Source organism: Populus nigra, chromosome 10 (genome assembly GCF_951802175.1).
Source record: "Populus nigra chromosome 10, ddPopNigr1.1, whole genome shotgun sequence".
NCBI classification, from domain to species: domain Eukaryota; kingdom Viridiplantae; phylum Streptophyta; class Magnoliopsida; order Malpighiales; family Salicaceae; genus Populus; species Populus nigra.
In genome coordinates, this window is record NC_084861.1 from 6,802,484 (window position 1) to 6,823,687 (window position 21,204).

A 21,204-nucleotide genomic window follows, 5' to 3' on the forward strand; every position below is an offset into this window, starting at 1 on the left:
TGATCCATCGGGCCCATACTCCATCCCAAGTTTGGTGGTATTGTGGTTCATTCTATTTATTTTTGCCAACCAAATTTCATTTCAATAAATTTAATTGCCAACCAAGTTTTATCTTTTTTCCCATAGAGTTTAATTTCATTATGAGATGATGTTATAATCCTTATTTTTCGGTAAAAAGGGAATATTTTATATTAAATTTATATCTAAAAAATCAATATATCAATAAAATATGAAAATGTTATATTTTTCTAAACTTAGTATGAAGATACTAGCTTGAAAAACGAGAAAATCAATCTCTTAACTGAATAAACTTTGCATTGAAATAATAAATCATAATTTATATTTATTAAAACTCAGTTTGCAATGAACAAACATGGATAAAATGATTTTTAATGAGTGTGTGTGTATATATATATATATATATATTAAAGAATACATATTTTTAAAAATTTATTTTTAACACCCTACATCAAAACAATAAAAGTTTTTATTTATTCTTTTACAATAAAGAAACATCAAGTCTAAAAAAGAAAAAAAATAGAAAAAATTAAAGTTGCAATTCTAATCCATGACGGATAATGAGAGTAAATCGAAGCTCTACCTGTTATAAATATATGTATACATAGAGAGAAAGAAACACAATTAAGAGTCGAGATTAATTAAGAAGCAGATTGATCGCCATGGGCAACAGCATTAGCCAGATGAGAACAGCGTCGTCGTCCTCACGAAAATCCATTAATATTAATCGCCGGCAGATTCCGGACGACGTGATTCTTGATATCCTTACAAGACTCCCCGCTAAATCCGTTGTACGATTCAGGTGTGTATCCAGGACCTGGTGCTCCTTTACTCACGATCCTTTCTTTGCTAGCTTGCATCACGCTCGTTCTCTAACAAGGGATAATGGCAGTGCTCTGTTAATATCATGGGGACAAACAATGCCCCACCTCCACTAATGCCTAGTGGGAACACATCACCTTCCACTTAGCATAAAGTGGAGGCATAAATGGTGGCAACTATTTTGCCGTAATTGGTGGCCTTGACTTCTTCCCCCAAGCTTTGGCTATAATTAGACAAAGTGAAGAGTGTTGGTGTGCGAAGAATGCAGAGAAGAGTGAAAACACAGAGAGAAAAACGTGAGAGAGAGAGCTTGAGTTGAGTAGAGAAGATTTCTCCTCCTCCTTGTTTTGTTGTTTGTATTGTTTCTAAGCTTGATTAATACAAACCAGTAGCTCCGTGGAGTAGGCAAGTTGCCGAACCACGTAAATTTGTGTGTTTGAGTTCGGGAATAACCCAACAACTGGTATCAGAGCTTGTTCTTGAAAAAGAGGGTGTTTGATCCAAACTCAAAAATCAAAGTTCTCAAAACGTGTTTTTGACATTACCATCGCGTAGAGGAAGAAGAGACGAATTCACTGGTGAAAACCCGGCGAAGAACCGACGTCCTGCATGCCCGCACGCGCCAACACGCGCCGACGACAGCACTGCCCACGCGCGACCACTCGCGCCACGCTCTCCACGCGTCGTCTTCACCCGATTGTCTGCAACTGAACCGGGTTGACCCGCCACGCAAGCAGCCAGTCAGCAGCCACGCCAGCAACCCTGCACAGTCATCCGCCACGTCATCCGTCCAGTCAGCAGACACGTCATCAACTGCCACGTCAGCCGAAATTACGCGTGCTTTTGCCACGTCAGCAAACGTGGGTCCCAGTTGGCCTACGTGGATGCCACGTCATCTTGACACGTCAGCAAAAGTGAGTTTTGATCCAGTGCTTCGCAGACACTATTCTGGCCTGACACGCGGCTTCATCTGCACCGTCCGTTGATCCAAAACTTTGATTGTTAAAATCGGAGCCATCCGAAGTCCGATTGGGGTGATCTCAGTGTCGTTTCCAATAGTTTGGGCCGTTCCGGACACATCTGTAAGGTCAGATTTGACAAATTCGAATCAGAGAAACAGTAAAAATGGCAGATGAAATAAAGGCTGCGGGAATTGAAAAATTTGATGGATCAGATTTTGGATATTGGAAAATGCAAATTGAAGACTATTTATATGGGAAGAAACTTCATCTTCCTCTGTTGGGGAGCAAACCAGAAAATATGCCAGAAGAAGATTGGTTGCTTCTTGATAGACAAGTTTTGGGTATTATCCGGTTATCTTTATCAAGAAGAGTTGCTCACAATGTTACAAAAGAAAGATCCACTGCAAGACTGATGGAAGCCCTGTCTGGGATGTATGAGAAGCCATCAGCAAATAACAAAGTGCACCTGATGAAGAAGTTGTTCAACTTGAAGATGACAGAAAGCACCTCTGTTACACAGCATCTCAACAACTTCAATACTATCACAAATCAATTGTCATCTGTAGAGATTGAGTTTGATGATGAGATCCGTGCACTCATTTTACTAGCTTCACTTCCAAGCAGTTGGGAAGGTATGAGGACAGCCGTGAGCAACTCAGCTGGAAAATCCAAACTGAAATATGATGATATCCGAGACTTGATTTTAGCTGAAGAAGTGCGAAGGAAAGACTCAGGTGAAAGTTCAAGTTCAGGATCAGCTCTCAACATTAACACTCGAGGGAGGAGACATGATAGAGGTTTATCCAGAGGCAGATCCAAATCAAGATACAGAAGTAAAAGCAAGTTCGGACCCAGAAAGCAGGTTGAATGTTGGAATTGTGGCAAACCTGGTCATTTCATGAGGAATTGCACAAAACCGAAAAAACCTGAAGCTGACTCTGCAAACGCTACCACAGATGAGGTGCAAGACGCTTTGATTCTTGCTGTACAAAGTCCAATTGATGATTGGATTCTTGATTCTGGTGCTTCATTCCATTGTACACCACACCATGAGATGATGCAAAACTATGTTGCTGGAGATCACGGTGTAGTCTATCTGGCCGATGGACAACCAATGAAGATTGTGGGTATAGGAGAAGTGCAGATCAAGACAATGAATGGATCTACATGGAACTTGCAAAATGTAAGGCATGTTCCTGGACTAAAGAAGAAGCTGATCTCAGTCGGACAACTTGATGAGAGTGGTCATTCAATCCTTTTTTCTGGAGGTATGTGGAAGGTATCAAAGGGAGCAATGGTTTTGGCTCGTGGAAAGAAAACCGGCACCCTGTATATGACCACAAGATTTGCAGACATTATTGCCTCTACTGAAGCAGAAAATCAAGCACAGCTATGGCACTGTAGACTCGGCCATATGAGTCAAAAAGGGATGAAAATACTTCAGTCGAAGGGAAAACTGCCAGAGCTTAAAAATGTTGATCTAGACATTTGTGAAAGCTGTGTTCTTGGAAAACAGAAGAAGCTTAGTTTCTTAAAGGTTGGCAGGGCCTTAAGACCAAGAAAGCTAGAACTAGTGCACACAGATTTATGGGGACCGTCTCCAGTGGCATCTCTTGGAGGTTCTCGGTATTACGTAACTTTCATTGATGATTTCAGCAGAAAGGTATGGGTCTACTTTCTGAAAAATAAATCTGATGTGTTCGAAACATTCAAGAAGTGGAAGGCTATGGTTGAAAATGAATCAGGTTTAAAGTTGAAATGCTTAAGATCTGATAATGGAGGAGAATACATTGATGGAGGTTTCAAGGAGTATTGCGCTGTTAATGGTATCAGAATGGAAAAGACCATTCCAGGCACACCACAACAGAATGGCATTGCTGAAAGAATGAACCGGACCATCAATGAACGAGCTAGAAGCATGAGGCTGCATTCAGGGCTACCTCAAACATTCTGGGCTGACGCAGTTCATACTGCAGTTTACTTGATCAACCGTGGACCATCAGTTCCTTTGGAGTTCAGATTGCCCGAGGAAGTATGGAGAGGAAAAGAGGTACAACTTTCTCATTTAAAGGTCTTTGGGTGTGTTTCCTATGTGCATATAGATTCTGATGCTCGCAACAAGTTAGATGCCAAATCCAAGAAATGTTTCTTCATTGGCTATGGAGATGAAGAATTTGGATTTCGGTTCTGGGATGATCAGAACAGAAAGATTATCAGAAGCAGGAACGTGATCTTCAATGAGAAAGTTTTGTACAAAGACAGATCAAGTGCAGAAACAGATATGACTGATTCAGATACAAGTCCACAAAAATCTGAATTCATCAGATTAGAAGGGCTTCCCGATGTTACCGAGCAAAACAAAACTCAAGAGTCTTTACAAGAAGATTCAAGCACATCTGTACCCACCACTACACAAGATGATGCAGAGCCAAGTGAACCAATTGTTTATGTTCGCAGGTCTTCAAGGACTGTAAAGCCCCCACAACGGTTCACACTTCTACTGAATTATATTTTGCTGACAGATGGTGGTGAGCCGCTAAGTTATGAAGAATCCTTACAAGATGGAAACTCAAGCAAGTGGGAGTTAGCCATGAAGGATGAGATGAGTTCGTTGCTGAAGAACAAGACCTGGGAGCTGACCACACTACCTGAAGGAAAGAAGGCTTTGCAAAACAAGTGGGTCTACAGAGTAAAGACTGAGCATGATGGAAGCAAACGGTTCAAGGCAAGACTTGTTGTAAAAGGGTTTCAACAAAAGAAAGGGATTGACTACTCTGAGATATTTTCTCCAGTTGTGAAGCTTACAACAATCAGAGTTGTTCTGGGGATAGTAGCAGCAGAGAATTTACATCTTGAACAATTAGATGTAAAAACAGCTTTTCTTCATGGAGAATTGGAGGAAGACATTTACATGCAACAACCAGAGGGGTTTGAAATACCAGGAAAGGAGAACCAAGTCTGCAAGCTAAAGAAAAGCCTATACGGTTTGAAGCAAGCTCCAAGACAGTGGTACAAGAAGTTTGACAACTTCATGTGTAGTTCGGGATACACAAGATGCCAGGCTGATCACTGTTGCTATGTCAAACATTTTGATAACTCCTACATCATTCTACTATTATATGTGGATGATATGTTGATTGCAGGATCCAATATTGAGGAGATTGACAAGCTGAAACAACAATTGTCAAAACAGTTTGAAATGAAGGATCTAGGAGCTGCTAAACAAATACTTGGCATGAGAATCATCAGAGATCAAGACAAAGGCATACTAAAGCTTTCACAAACAGAGTATGTCAAGAAGGTTCTCAGCAGGTTTAGTATGGATAATGCTAAACCAGTAAGTACACCTCTGGGGAATCATTTCAAGCTCAGCAAAGACCAGTCACCAAAAACTGAGCTAGAAAGTGGATACATGGATAAGATTCCATACGCCTCAGCTATCGGCTCTTTGATGTATGCTATGGTCTGTACTAGACCAGACATTGCCCATGCAGTGGGAGTTGTAAGCCGATATATGAGCAATCCTGGAAAGCAACATTGGGAGGCGGTGAAATGGATCATGAGATACTTAAAAGGTTCATCAGAGACATGTCTTACCTTCACAGCTGGTGGTTTGAAACTTGAAGGTTTTGTAGACGCTGATCTAGCAGGAGATGTTGATAGCAGAAAGAGCACTACAGGATATGTATATACTCTAGGAGGGACTGCTGTTTCCTGGAGTTCGACCTTACAAAAGATCGTCGCTCTTTCAACAACCGAAGCTGAATATGTTGCAGTTTCAGAATCTGCAAAAGAGATAGTATGGCTACAGAGTTTCCTGAAAGAATTGGGCAAGATGAATGAAAAGGGTACTTTGTACAGCGACAGTCAGAGTGCAATCTTCCTTGCCAAGAATCCAGCATTTCACTCCAGGACGAAGCATATTCAGATCAAATATCACTTCATCCGACAATTGCTAGACGAGGAGCAACTACTGCTAGAAAAGGTCTGCGGAAGCAAGAATCCAGCTGACATGTTAACCAAAGGAGTTACACTGGACAAACTGAAGTTGTGTAAAACTTCAGTTGGCCTTCAAGGATAAAAGATAATTTCATTGTTTGTCTCCAAGTGGGAGATTGTTAATATCATGGGGACAAACAATGCCCCACCTCCACTAATGCCTAGTGGGAACACATCACCTTCCACTTAGCATAAAGTGGAGGCATAAATGGTGGCAACTATTTTGCCGTAATTGGTGGCCTTGACTTCTTCCCCCAAGCTTTGGCTATAATTAGACAAAGTGAAGAGTGTTGGTGTGCGAAGAATGCAGAGAAGAGTGAAAACACAGAGAGAAAAACGTGAGAGAGAGAGCTTGAGTTGAGTAGAGAAGATTTCTCCTCCTCCTTGTTTTGTTGTTTGTATTGTTTCTAAGCTTGATTAATACAAACCAGTAGCTCCGTGGAGTAGGCAAGTTGCCGAACCACGTAAATTTGTGTGTTTGAGTTCGGGAATAACCCAACATGCTCTCCTTCTTTCCTACCCTGATCCCTCATCCTCATCAACATCTTTCTCTTTTTTCGAACGCAAACATGGGTTTCGCAACCTTCAAATCTCCAATGTCGACCAACAATGTACTCACCTTTCTGAAATCATTAGAGGCATTCTCTGCATACATTATCGCAGAAGCCATCGTGTTGACATATGTAATATCACCACTCAAGAGACTACAACACTTCCACAGAGTACAAATATACCAATTAGGTCGGGTGATGGTGTTGATTTCGATATTGTTTATGAACCTCGATATTGTTTCGGTTTCAATTCCTCTACAAGGGATTACAAAGTGCTTAATATTTGTAGCATCACTAGATACAAATTGCAAGTCAATCCTAACAATGGGTTGTCCACTCGGGAAGTTAGCCAGAGAACTGTGGAGTTCGAGATTTTCACTATAGGCTGCGACAGAGGCGCGGGTTCATGGAGAAAACTTGATCCTGGCTACCCTTATGATCAAGAACTTCATGGTCTATCAAGTGAAAGTGTCTGCGCTGATGGAGTTATACATTGGAGGCATAGATTTTTTGACCAGGAAATTTTGCTCGCATTCGACCTTAAACAAGAGAAGTTCCAAATCATCCAAGTCCCAAAAGAAGCATTAGAATTTCATCTCATGAAACAAGTCAAAGGATGTCTAGTGCTAATGGGTCATGTAATTAGTGGTTATAATCGGAATAAAATTGTTCTGTGGATACTAGAGGATCGACTTAACCAAATCTGGATGAAGGAGAACGTTGTTTTCCCCTCACATAGCCCATGTCTGTGGCCTGTTGGCAGTTTCAAGACGGGGCTGATTTTGCTTGCGCAACATGGATACGCAGATCCGGCTGCATGGGCGGCATACTATTGTGACCTTGAGACAAAGAATTTATGCATGATTCAAGTCCCCGAGCTGAAGTCAGTTAAACTTCCTTGCGGTGAAGCTGGAAAACCTTCTGATGTTGTACTTGCAGAGCATGCTGAGAATCTTTTGTCACTAACAAGTAACGTGTACTCAAGCATGCAAGAAGAAAAGGTTAAGCAATTTGCAGGATAATTCTTTTGAACTACGCTTTGCTTGAGAGTTTTTATGTAAGATTCATTCTGTGCTTCACCCGAGTTAATTTCTTCAACATTTCTTTCCTTTCTAGATCATGTAATGGATATTTTATTCTTATCATTTCCTTTCATACTCTTATTGTGCCATTGAAAGAGTCTTATCTACCACAGCATATTAACTACCGCGATTTACTGCAACAATCAACAATAACAGTTGGATGCATTGCGTTATACCAATCAATCAAACTGTTTTGGCTCACATAGACCTGCCCATGATTTTTTTTTTATGTTTCTTCTGGTTGCTTCAAACTCGGAAAGGGATAAACACGCTCATTTTGGACAATTTGATTGGTACTGCATCAGCTAATTGACTCCGAGTCCGAGGATGGCACCTAAGCTAGTTTTGTCCTGCCAAATACATCAGAAAATGTGCTGAAGGCTGTATAGATGTGAATCAACACTGCTCTAGTCAACCACCATAAGCAGATAAAGAAAATCTGACACCGTAAATTTAGTAGCTCAGATCGAACTAAAAAGCCATTGAACGGACAATTCTGAATGCTACCAACTTGTTTGAATAAGCTTTTCTTCAAATTTATTTCTCCTCACTTTAAGAAAAAGAAAAGGAAGGAAAACAATTGCATTGCAAGCTGTTTCTAAAAAGGCAGTGATGTTTGAAAGCCGCCACTGATCATGAGATCCTAAATTATTGTCAGCCAGAACTCCTGCAGCATCCACTTCAGCTGCCGTGCATTGCAACCTTTTCCCTTACCTAGTGGGTAAAAGATGGTCAGATAAAAACTCCAAAAAGAGACTCTGCTATTCTTTCTTAAAATATTTCAGTCAATTTTTTTCTAATTAATTTTTTCTACTTTTAGTTATGTAAATTGAGAACCAACCAGCTTCCATAAAATAATTGAGTAAGTTCAAGTAAAATACAAAAGAGAAATAAGATATTATAAGCATCAACTTTGGTTCAACTATTTCCATTTCTGGGTAGTTTAACGAATTCCATGAAACATAATCGATTTTATCCTGCAGAAAAATTATCTCTATAATTTCAAAAATTATAAAAAATATCTTGAACTTTAATATATTCACAACACTTTACGTACTTTACATTATGTTGGAAAAAAAATCAACAATTTTTTTTATTTATCAAAATTACCATTATTATTATTATTTAATAATTAAAGAACCATTAATGTATCAAAATAACAAAAATGCCACTAAATAAAAAAATAGCAATCCGTAAGCATGCCTTAACTTCATTGAAATATTTTAACAAACACTTCATAACCCACCCTTTAACCGTCTTCCCCACTCCTCTGCTCTTGTGGCGGGCTAAAGCATGATGATTTAATTGAAAACACACCAGTTTTGATCTGTGATCGATTTAGGTTCTGTTTAGGGTAAATCTATGGTCAGGGAATTTTCCCATTGTATTAATTGCTATATTTAATGCTTCCTCTGTTGCAATTGAAAACCTGAAGAATCCTCAATTTACCACTCACCTCCAAAGTAACGCTTGGAAGTCTTGAATCAGGCATCAATGCTACGAGTTTTCTTCTAACAGCCGCCATAACGCTATAAGCAGGAAACTCTTTTAACGTATTAGCATTTGCAAAGAGCTCATGAAGCCACATTGAAATCAGAAAAAGAGCATCAAATACCATGTCTGCGCAGCTACCCATCCAATCAAAGGTGCTGTTCCTTGCGTTTCTATTTTTCTATATAAGAAAAATCCAAATCATCTCAAGGTTGGACATTAGGAACTGAATAATTTCGGTTGCCATGAATTGGACCTTTCTCCACCAATTCATCTTGCATTTCAACAGCTTCATCAATATTTCCTAGCTCATAACATTTTCTCAATAGACGAATACAGAGAACTCATCAGGAATGATACCCTTTCCAATCATCTCAGCGAGAAACTTTCTTGCTTGCTGCACTTGGCCACATTGTGACAACCCCCAAGCCAGGGCAGTGCATGTGTGCAGATCAAGTTCTATACCCATTTCCATCATCTTGATTCGCATGTTCAATGCTTCTTGAAAGTTGCCATGCTTCAAATTCCCATCTATTATCACAGTATAAGCAATTTTATCTGGAATCGTATTTTTATCTTGCATTTCATCAAACAGCTTCTTTGCAGCTCCAATACAATTATTTTTACAAAGACCATCAAGAAGAGCCGTATAGACTGCAACATTGGGTTGCAAATCAAAGTCTGGCATACTACCGAAGTAACAAATTGCCTCTTGAACTAAATCCCTTTTGCACAAACCATCAATTAATGCACAAAATGTCACAACTGTAGCCTCAATACCAAGTCCCACATTTTTTCTAGCAGATTGATAGCTTCCATGCGATTCCCTGCCTTAAAGTAAGCATCCATTAGTGTTGTCTATATGACAGGGTTGGCACCTATATCACACTCCTTCATTTCATTCATTATAATCTTGCGTTTTTCAAGCTTAGCATCAAAAACACCACAGCCCGGAACACAAACATTCCTCGTGGCCCATAAAACTTCAAACACCTCAAAAGTCGGCAAAGCCTGGCTGGATGAAACCAGTTCCTTGAGAATATTATTTGCATCAAAGGACATTCTGGCATAAAACAAAACCAATATACAAAAGGATTCGGTAGTGTGGCGAAACCCAACTCGGTTTAAATTTGCATCAATTGGACCCCGACCTATATTTTTAACCAATTGAGTCCCCAATGCATCTAAGAATCCTTAATTATATCCTTCTTTCAACAAATGTGCCTATTTTGTTTCTCATTTAGGTCCCCAATCTATAGACATCTTTTGGCATATTTGTCAATAGAAGGATCTAATTGAGAATTCTTGAATATTGGGGACTCGATTGCTAGAAAGCATATGTCGGGGATTCACTTAAGAAAAAAATTACAAAATTTGAGGTCATCCCATGAATAAAAGAGTCCAACAAAACCTAGCGGTTTGGAAGCAGGTGCGGAGATCGGAGAGAGGCTTGGACACTTTGTTTTCTCGCAGTCTCACACTCTCACTCTCTCTCAGGTATGTCTATCTCTCTCAGTCTGTATAGCCGTTAAAAATCCTCTTCTCCAAACCAAAATAAAAGAAAAGAAAAGGAAAGATTGTCTCCTGCGTTCTCTCCCGCTAATTATCCCTCTAGTCTCTAACACAAATAGCTTCTTCAATTCAGTGGTAAAATTAATGGGGAGTAGGGTTCCAGTGCAGCACTGCAACCTGAGATCAGCTGGATCCTTCATTGCCACCAACTCTCTCCATGATCTCAACACCGTCGATTCTCGTCCCTCTAACCTCGATTCCATGTCCGCAGACGCCGATCATACCTTGAACGCAGACGATGATTCCGATGCTGTTGTAAGTCAACACCGCTCTCACTCTCCTTCTGTTTTATCTCTTCTCATCGATCCATACTCTTATTATTATTTCTAAATAGAGAGTCATTTTTTCTTTGTTTATTAAGAGAGAGAGAGAGGGGAAGAGAGAGGGAGAAGCTAAACTTATGTGATGAATAATGAATTCCACGTAATTTTGGTCTTTCCAGGACTGCATTCATGATTCCTATAGCAATTCCTTACCACTTCACAGTGTAGGAGTCGAAGAAGATCACACTAGTCTTGAGAATACTGGGTCTTCTGGAGGTGCATACGATATATTGACATTTGATGGTAAGTGCATTTCTGAATCAAACCATTCACACTTCATTTTCAAGTATTCTTGTTTACAATTGGATTTCATTTCCAAGCAGATGTTTCACCTATCGAATCTGCAAGAGCAAGATTTTTGCAAATAATTGTGGATCACTTTATTGGTGACCATGTGATAGAAGTGGCTGATAATGAGTCAGAGTATGCTGCTCACCCGGGACAGGATAAACTAACTAAGAGGAAATCTGGAGATGTGCAATATGAAGGTGATCCGAGGTTCGCTTTGCCGTTGATGTATGTTGCTAATATGTATGAAACTCTAGTGAATGATGTGAATATGAGACTGGCTTCTTTGAATGGTGTTCGTGATAAGACCATTGGAGTAGCCCTTGAAGCAGCTGGTGGTTTGTATAGAAGAATGGCCAAGAAATTTCCCAAAAAAGGTATTAAAACGTTCTTCTTCTTCACGAGCCTTTTTAGTTGACCAACTGAACTGTTTTATCTGTGAATTACCATAAAACGAATTGATCTGATTCTTTTTGAGAGTATATGAATGTTTAGGGATAAGGAAATTCTAAGAAGTAGAAGTGAATGGTTTCTGATTATTCTATTTGCTGAAGGTTCTTGTATATTTAAAAGAAGAGAATTGGCAACTTCTCTTGAAACAAGGACCAGATTTCCAGAATTAGTAATACAAGAAGAGAAGAGAGTTCGCTTCGTGGTGGTCAATGGTTTAGATATAGTCGAGAAACCAAGTAGTATGCCTATTGTAGATGCTGAGTGGTAAGTTGGACTATTTAACTGCTCATAGATTTCAATCTCATGGCTACTTTGCTGCACTATTTTCATTCTTTGATTCCTATTCTTTGCCAGTACTATGAAGTGATTTTCAATAGTTATTGCATGATATCTGAATTTGATAGAGAATGAAGTGCAACAATGGGAATTAATATTTATTTATTTAGAAATTATAATAGTGTATGACTATTCTAGATTATTATTATTTAGGAATATTAGTTTTTATTATGTAGTAGTTAAATTAGAATTTTAGTTTTTTTATTCAATTAAGACTTGTTAGGTTTTTCTATTTTATTTGGTTTGGTGCATATAATTAAGCACCTGAAATTGTTGAATCATATAAAAAAATGGAGCTTTTTTCTTTCAAGATCATGTGTCTCTCTCTTGTATTTCTTCTCCAAGATCGAGGGTGTCTTTTTTGGTTTCGTCCCCTCAAGATCGAGTGTCTCTCTCTTGTTGGTGATTTTGGTTTTGATTCCTACATCAATTCTCATGTTTTGTTGATTTTCTTCATTTGCTGTAATTCTGGATCACTCCTACATATCCTTGTTATGTGGATCAAGAGTTGAGTTCAAGCCAAGTGGACATTGATTTAGATGCACAATGGAAGGCCAATTATTGTATCTTCAAACAATGTAAGGATTTAGGGCCACAAGGAGAGGCTATATCGGAATTTTTATTCAAAGTGTGCTCTGAAAAAGCCTGAATGTATTGGAAAGATAACACTTTGATAGAGAAGCTAAAAATGGTTCCCACAGCTTCGTTACACAGACATTGCTTCCACTAAGCAAAGAGCTTCATTTTTAAGATACAAATATTAGTTTGATATTTATGTCCTGAAATAAAAGGAGATTCTATGAAAAGATCATACTTTACTTATCTGGAGAAAGAAATGAAAGTGATTATTTATCTTCTAGCGTTGTGGAACCATCAAGTATAATTTCATACTTAATGTACGAGCTGTCTTATATAGAATTGAATGTTGAAATTATCTGTCTAAAACTAGCATAATTACCACGTTGGAATTATAGGGGGTTTAGCTATCATCATGCAGAAACCACTGACAGGAACCTTTAATGGGAAACTCAAATAAAGAAATTTGCTGCCAGGTCAGAAACCAATTCTATGTAATCCCCCAATTTCTCTGAGGCCTTCTTGAGAGAACATTTTTTGTTGCATGATTGATATGATCCAGATTGAAGAACAGATCCATAATGCAAGAGCAGATTAAATTATCATGTGTCTTTTGATTTTAATTGCTTACCGGAATATATGGATCACCAATGATCCATCTTACAAATGGTTCCATTTAGGATCAAGGAACCTTTTAAACTGAGTGAAGTTCACCAGGAGACTATATAGGTTGCTGTATTCAGTATTAAAAGTTCAAGGGGTAAATGAAATTCCTTGAACAGTTTTTTTTGTTGTTGAAAAATGAACGACAAATTTAGGATGGCGATGAAGTTTGCAGCATTTTTGGCTCTCTGACTATGATGCTCATATGACAGGTTTAGACGATTGACAGGTCGAAGTGAAGTTGCTGTCTCTGCTCAAGATTATAAATTCTACTCCCCGAGGCACAAGTTTAGGCGTGTTTTGTCTAATATTCCTGGTTTGGCTGTAAGTTCGAGTCCCTGCTATGCTAGCAAGATTTGATCTACCCTATTTTAAGATGTGGATCTAGCTTGGAGCTCTTTTGATGGCATAATAATTTGATAAAGGAATAAGGAACCTTTTTTTTTCTTTTTTCTTTTTTAGAAAAAGGCATTGCTTAAACGATGTCAATTCTAAAGGTCCATCATCTTCCTATTATGATGGTTGACATAATTTGGTTTGCCGCTTACATATGAAAAATTTATTCACTCGATCGTGTGAGCACATAATGACAGATTTATTTAACTGTATGCATAATCACTTCCTTGATCCTATATTTGAAGGTGAATGTCACAATCGTATATTTATATTTTCAGACACTTCCTACAGAAGATAATTCTTCAACAATGACTACTGCACAAGGATTCCGATCTGTAAGTGAAGTATGAGTTAGCTCCTTTTTTGCAATTACTGTGAGTTGTCTATGCAGGTTTGTAATTGTTTTGGTTGTCTATCAGGTAAATGTTTATGTACACAAGCCTTAATCAGGAGTCTGAAAGTAATCAGCTATGACATATCACATTTTAAAATTTTTTTATCGTTTTCTTTTTCTTTTTTAACCATTCTTGGAAAGTACTACCATGAGTATGTTTATTCTTTGTTGGTGTTTGACTTCCTCTAGACAATCAAGAAGTCAAAATCAGGATACTATCTACTAACTAGGATTGGTAGGGTCTTCAAAATCCTAGTAATAGCATTCTGTAGTTAATTTAGAATAACTTCTCTGTGCAGGTATAAATAACTAACCCATGACAGATTTTTGTCACAAAGTATGAAAGGAAAAAAGAAGAAGTATGTCTTCTCTACCTATCCATTAAATACATTAAGTCCTTTAAAGCTTAGATAGGAGGTAACAAGCAGGTTCCTTACATATGCTAACCAAGAGGATACTTGTGATGGTTACTTAAAGCTCTGCTTAGATAGGAGGTAACAAGGAGGTTCCTTACATGTGCTAACCAAGAGGATACTTATGATGGTTACTTAAAGCTGCTAACTAGCCAAAGAGATTTTTTTGTGGGGAAAATACTTCAGAAAAAACCGTTGTACTCTAAGCAACTAGAATTCATCATTACACAGCCCCTCATTTGATAGTAGGTTATTGCTATCTCCCAAATTCTACTTTGAATCTCATTGTGCTGTCTTAATTTACAACTGAACCACATGCTTGAAGCTTCCTTTGACTCTCTGTGTTGAGCATGATACCTGGCAACGTTGCATTTTTGCATTACAATCTATTGCCAGAATCATTATGCTGATGGTATTGTGTGCCAGAATTAACTTTTGACTTCTTAATGCATTTAATGCTTTGTTATAAGAGTTTTATGGCGGGCCAGCAACGAGGCTGTTACAGACATGGAAGACTTCTTTCTTTCAGTTTTAGTTTCTCTAACATTCACAAGGAGGGAAGATGCTATAAAAAATGTCACCCCCTTATCTGACACGTCTCACTTTCGTATTCTTTGTTTGCCATTCTGCTAACATATAAGATTCCTCATATGAACTGCACTTGTAAATAAACTATATTGTGGGAATTTATGTGTGCATATTTTCTTGCCATTTGATTTTTTCAGCCACAAAACGAGCAGCAGACTCCTTCGAAGCATCATGTGCAACTGTTGTCACATCAACCTCAGTTTCACCCAATAAACCAGAACCATCATCAAGAAGTTCACCAAAGTCAACATGCTACCCAATTTTCTCAAAATCATCAATGTGGGCCACCTTCACACATGCCTGAAATTGCTCACGCTACCCATTCTCCAACCATTCCTCAGCACATGGTCTACTTGCAGCCCCTCACAGGAGGCCATGTTGGAGGGCGCTTGCATTCAATGGTGAGGTTTCTTTGCTAGGACTTCCTCTTCTATTTCAATTAATGATATAGTAAATACAAGTTTGAGAAAATGCCATGCCAAGTCCTTATTTTAATTAAAAATAGCCTATTATTGCTGACATGTGTTCCTATGTTTTTGACAGTCCTTTTTTAATTATAGTCGTACAGGTAGGGTTCCTAACACTCTGGAATAGTTCTATCCTTCATTAGTTTTGCATGAAGTGGTTCTTAATGCCGTCAATCTATAACACTCCTGTTAGCAAGTACAACTATTTTTTCTGTTGCACAAGACAATGCTCCTGCGTCATACCTAATTAAAATAATCTCTGCTCTCCAGTTTGCTGACTGTTCTTCTCCTGATGAATTAAACATCGCTAACAGTCTAATTTAATCATGTCAATGAGTATGCATTCTCAAGCATGGAATGCCACCGGGAAAGGTGAAATTCTATTTCTGCATTTTGCTTGATAATGTTGAAGATTTCACTTGTACATCAGTCATAAAACCAGTCCAAGATTTCTTTACTACGATGTGATATTCCTGGTATCATTGGTGTAGCTTGGGGTTCTAAATGCATGCTGGACAAGTTTCTAGGAAGAAAATACTGGGTTCCGTCACTACATTTAGGACTAAAAGGGACACCCTTAACAAAGCGTCAACCATTTTGTCACCATATAAATTTATAACGAAAATTGTTGCATGATGAGATGCGTTTTTAGATTCTGGTTCTCAATGCTGACAAATTCAATTTATTCTTTTGTCGGTCAAATATCTAGTTATATGATTGGTTTTTTTTTAGAAGTAAATCCATGTATAATTTGGAAAGAATATGGTATTGCACCAAGCAATCATAGCGCCGGTCTTTTCTTCTTCTCCTTCCTAATCTTATTCCTTGGTGGTTATAGTATGTACAGCGTAGTCAGCATCCTGAAATGTACATATTCTCTCGTGAACGCATGTTGTAGGAATTGCAACCAGCCACAATTTATAGTAAATAAGATTGGTGCTTCATCTTTGTGAGCATAATCCGTTTATTCATTCTGTATATCTTTTCCCTTTTCATTTGCGTGTCAATCTCTTCCTCGCTTGGAAGTTGGAACCCCTCGTTCCCGTGGAATGAATCCATGCAAAGGCAAGATCTGATGATCCAAATTCTTCTGTACAAACCCAAATTCTTCTGTACAAACCCAGACAAAGCTAACTGGTACCTCTGATGGAAATTGTTCTTGAGGCACTTACTGTTATTATTTAGTGGGGATAAGATGTTAATCATTTTTATTTTTTTTAATATTTCCATCTCTTTTTCTTTGTGCATTATGCCATATAAATAGTTGAAAAGTGCGTTTAAGTCTTACGTAGAACATGACAGTAGTGTGTTTACTAACCTTTCACAAACTGCAGCCTACGAGTCCTCCGAAGTATTGTGATGAATGTGGAGCTCCATATCTAAGAGAAACCTCCAAGTTCTGTTCCGAATGTGGTACGAAGAGGCTAGGAACATGAAACTATATATGGTAAAAAATATCTTTTTCCTGATCCTATGATATACTCATCTCCGCCATTGTAAAATTGTAGGTGCTTGATATCATGAGTTGACTGTTAACTTTTTGTAAAACATCTGAACTTCCCTTTTTAATTATTTTTGATTTTTTAGGAGGTGAGATTGAAAAATTGACTAGAAATGAAGGACATTTTAGAAGAAATTAAAAAAAAAAACAATTAAATTATCAAGGAAAAGTAAGAGTAAGATTAAGTAAAAAATTAAATTAAAATAAACTAATTATTTCGTAAAAAGCACAGAGATTAAGATAGGAAAATGATTTTTTATAAATACATCATTCAGTTGTATGGTTGCTTAAGAGATAATCTCCAACAAAAAAACTAACACGCAAATAATAAAAAATTTACTGATTTCTATTTTTATTTTCCATTTGATTTTGGTTTCATCGTTGTTTTCTTATATGTCACAATCTTATCAATGACCATTTAAAAATACATTCATTTGTTGAATGTTCAAAACTGAAACATTAGTTAAAAGCAATCATACAGAAGGAAGCCTAAAATTCAGATTAACCACAATGTACTGTGCTGTCTAGACGCTCGTTAGACCGTCATGTAGATATTTTTTTTCTTTTCCAAAAAACTGCAATATCTTACATATAATTCCTTTTTCTAAACGTACTTGCAAAAATTTAAAAATAATAAAATACTCGTAACAAGTTTTCACAACATAAATAAATAAAAACTCGTAACAAAATTTCCAAGTTCTTCAAAATAAGAAAAAAAAAAGTGACTTTCGAACTTGGTTTTTACGCAGCACTTTGTTATTGAAGAATCGGATCAAGCTTAAGACATCAAAAGATTTGAGTTTTTTTTTAAAAAAAAAATTGAATGGCGAGAAAAAATATTATGAGAGCCAGCAAAGTTGAACAAAAAATTGAGAAAAATAGCTTTGAAAGTGCCACAGGAATGGCGCGGCTAATTTTTTTTTTTAATTTTTTTTGGGTGAGGTTGTGCCCCAATGAAATGACTCAACAAGGTTGCGCCAGTGAAACCATGCCATATTTTTGTTTTTGCAAATTTATGCTTCAGGATTCATTGCTTGTGAAGTTATTATTGCTGCAAAATGACTGAAAATTAAGAGTACAGGTTTTCTACAACTCGCCAGTTGTATATATTATTATTATGACGATGATGCGTGAAACTATACTATATTTGATGCGGTGATTGGTTCCTCCTGTCTCCTCTCAACTATCAAGCACCTTCCCGCCCTCTCACCTACCGCCACTCACCACCTAACTAAAAGGCTAAGAAAACCAATCAACGCCATTACAAGCATTCCTTGAATCTAATGCTGAAGCGATCGAGTCTCTGAAATCACTTTTACAACAAAAACTTGAAAATGGCCAAGACGAAGAGGCTTTAAAGATTATAAAGCTTTTAGTGTCTGCGCAACCGGAGGTAACTGAATGGAAGTTTTTAATGGCAAGATTGCTGAACGAAACGGGTCGTGCACAAGATGCTCGCAATGTGTTTGAAGAAATTCTTGTCGCAAATCCTTTGTCTTTTGAGGCTTTGTTCGAGAATGCACTACTAATGGACCGCTGTGAAGAAGGAGAGGCGGTTATTAGAAGGTTACAAGGGGCTTTAGATATTGCAGAAGAGGAGAATAAAGTGAAAGAAGCGAGGGACGTGAGGCTGATTATGGCACAGATACAGTTCCTCCAAAAGAATGTGGAGGAGGCGGTGAAGAGTTATCAAGAGTTGTCAAAAGAGGATCCTAAAGATTTCAGGCCTTATTTTTGTAGAGGGATGATATATAGTTTACTTGATAGAAATGAGGAGGCAAAAGAGCAGTTTGCCAAGTATCGTGAGCTTTCGCCAAAGAAGTTTGAGGTGGAGGGGTATTTGAGGACCTCATTATCAAGGATGAAGCTTTTTGGGTCAAATGAGAAGAACTGAGTCTTGGCTTTTGAAGTTTTGAGGTAATAATGATTTGGAGAATTCAGCTACTCTCCAGATAGAGAAGGAAGACATTGGATTTTTGGGTAATAATCATCCATATCATTTAGTTTAGGATTGATCTGGAAACGTCGCTGAAGTTTTTATGCTTTTAGGGGAATTTCCTTGTCCATATTCAGCAGGATTGGGCTGCTCTTTCATGATATTGCTTTCACGTTTTTGAGGATGACTTGTATTCTCCATCATGCTTTTGGAATTCTTTTCAGTCCGTCAATCTAATTTTCTTCATCTAGGAAAATTTTGTTATTTTGTTCTGCTTCTTCCTGGATTACACTTTGATTTGAAGAGTTTCTAAGTTTGGCATGAATTGTGGATTATTATTACTTGCTCTCTTTACTATTGAATTTTGTTTACTATGAAAAGTGAGGGTTGCTGAGTGTGGCATGAATTGTGGATTCTTATGTCTTGGTTGCTTTGCTATTGAAATTTGTTTAGTTTGCACGTGGCTTATATAGATTATTCATTCGTGTGTGCTTATTCCTGCTAGCATTACACAAGAACTATGCAGTGGATGCGTCATTACTTTGGGAAAAAATTGACCAAAGGCCTTCCTGTTGGTTCTTTACAATGACAAGGCCACAGGTGTACTTAGACCTTCAATCTTTGGAATCGCCACCACTTTTGAGGGCCTTTTGGGTCATGCCATATAAAAGGAGACTTGTGGTTTCCTTGAGTTGAGTTTATAGATGAACTATGCCTTTAAGCTCATGTCAGGCTATAAGCTGAACTGAAACTTCTCTATTTTGTCTTGCTCATCAGAGTTTCAGCCAGTCTAGAAATTCTGCCAAACTCTTTTGAGTTCTTACAGTTAGCTAGTGATAAATATAATCTGGTGAGATCTTGGCTGCATCTTCCATGATATAATTATTTACTGGACAATTGGCTTTGTTAGAGATGTGCAAGATGCAAAACTGAAAGGATTAGTATGACAATGAGGCAAGATGGAGAGTATGGAATCTAATAGTATTGGCAATTTTGAAGTGGGGTATATTAATAGAGTTACATTGTAGGATGCCTGCATGGAGGGAAGAGTTACTTCCTTGGAGGGCTATTTTGAAGACTAAAATCCCCTTCTCTGAGGGATTTATTTTATCTTGAGAGGCTGCATGGTGTAAGATTTGACTATCGATGATCTCCAAAAGAGGAGAAATATGCGACAGTGTTAGTACTTGGTAGATTTACATTGTTCAGGTAATTCGAGGTTTGAAAACCGATCCGTTCAGTTTAGCAAGGCTCTCTGGTTGTGTACTCGAATTTCTCGTGTGCTTTTGCCCTTTTTCAGTTTTGTGGCAACTCTGTGGAAATTGTGTGCTTTTTTAGGAGATCTGGAGCTCTAGGTTGTATATTTTTAGCTATTTTGTGGTTTCTCTCAAGGTTTTTAATTCTGTTTTGTTTCGCTTGAAATGACCAAAATATTTTATATCAATTTAAAAAATATAATAAAACGAAACAAATTTCATCTCATTTTAAATCTCGGTACGTTCCGGATTTTTCGGCTAAATTCTACCCGGAACGTTCCGGTTTCATTCCACATGTTCCATTCCGCTCTTGAAAAGCCATTGAATCAAATTGAACCTTGTTCAATTTAATTAATTAAATCATTCAATTATAAAAAACTTTTTTTCATTACTATTTTCAATAACAATGATATTAATAATAATATTGAAAATTATTATTACTATTTTCATTAACAATGATATTAATTTTTTAAAATTAGATTTATCACTAATATATATGGTTTATATTCAAGTTGTTTTTTTTTTCATGTTTATACTTTGTAGGAATTTGAGCAAAACAAAGGATGCTTTAGATTCCATTAGCCTTGATAACATTGACCTAACTTTATATTTAAAATATTTATGTTAAAACATTTTAGTTTCATAATATTTAGATATTTTATTTAAGTTGAATTACTTTAAGTTAAAGATCTATTTAATTTTGACTATTTAGAAATATTTTAAATTTTGAAATTATATTTGTTTGGCATTGTGTTTATATTGCATAATTTATAATTAATTTATCTTGAATGTAAATTATGTTTGTTGAATATATATATATAGTACAATATTGAAACGACACTTCAAAACTAAAACATTCTATTCCAATTAAAAAAATTAAATACCTATCAAAATAGAACTGACAACCTTGATTTCACCAGTAGAAGTCTTTCTTATCCTCATTACTAAAATTACTAGAAGGATGCACTGCATCTGTGGGCTTGACATGCAGGTAAACCGGCATATATAATAGAGCTTGTTCAGCAGTGTGGTTGCGAGTGCTTTTTAAATAACTTTTCGTGTCAAAATGCATGCCGATAATTTTTTTTATTTTTAAAAAATTATTTTTAATATCAGT

At 37.3% G+C, this 21,204-nt stretch overlaps 3 protein-coding genes and 1 long non-coding RNA gene across 10 annotated transcripts; 3 read left to right on the top strand and 1 right to left on the bottom strand.

The window, feature by feature from the left end:
- The first annotated feature begins 680 nt into the window (after positions 1 to 680).
- LOC133705247 (putative F-box protein At1g19160) lies at positions 681 to 7,433 on the top strand. The gene is made up of 2 exons (XM_062130387.1): positions 681 to 820; positions 6,285 to 7,433. The coding sequence occupies exons 1-2, from the start codon at positions 681 to 683 to the stop codon at positions 7,372 to 7,374; spliced, it is 1,230 nt and encodes a 409-aa protein (XP_061986371.1). The 3' UTR covers positions 7,375 to 7,433.
- Positions 7,434 to 7,906: 473 nt separating this feature from the next.
- On the bottom strand, positions 7,907 to 10,001 carry LOC133704145 (uncharacterized). Its single transcript, XR_009844006.1, has 2 exons — positions 8,891 to 10,001; positions 7,907 to 8,148 (listed from the first exon to the last, which is right to left on the bottom strand). It is a non-coding gene; the product is annotated as an uncharacterized LOC133704145 (long non-coding RNA).
- A 295-nt stretch (positions 10,002 to 10,296) lies between these two features.
- LOC133705960 (uncharacterized protein At2g02148) lies at positions 10,297 to 16,980 on the top strand. 7 transcript variants are annotated; one of them, XM_062131416.1, is made up of 9 exons: positions 10,297 to 10,422; positions 10,571 to 10,752; positions 10,940 to 11,063; positions 11,141 to 11,485; positions 11,663 to 11,825; positions 13,349 to 13,460; positions 13,811 to 13,876; positions 15,065 to 15,328; positions 16,729 to 16,980. In XM_062131416.1, exons 2-9 carry the CDS (start codon positions 10,582 to 10,584, stop codon positions 16,828 to 16,830), a joined length of 1,347 nt encoding a protein of 448 aa, XP_061987400.1. In that variant the 5' UTR covers positions 10,297 to 10,422; positions 10,571 to 10,581; the 3' UTR covers positions 16,831 to 16,980. The 7 variants fall into 7 exon arrangements, with proteins under 7 accessions (XP_061987400.1, XP_061987403.1, XP_061987402.1 ...); XM_062131419.1 differs by having other exon boundaries at positions 13,811 to 13,867; XM_062131418.1 differs by having other exon boundaries at positions 11,144 to 11,485.
- Positions 16,981 to 18,021: 1,041 nt separating this feature from the next.
- On the top strand, positions 18,022 to 19,299 carry LOC133705248 (protein SLOW GREEN 1, chloroplastic-like). The gene is made up of 2 exons (XM_062130388.1): positions 18,022 to 18,025; positions 18,140 to 19,299. The coding sequence occupies exons 1-2, from the start codon at positions 18,022 to 18,024 to the stop codon at positions 18,787 to 18,789; spliced, it is 654 nt and encodes a 217-aa protein (XP_061986372.1). The 3' UTR covers positions 18,790 to 19,299.
- Positions 19,300 to 21,204: the final 1,905 nt, after the last annotated feature.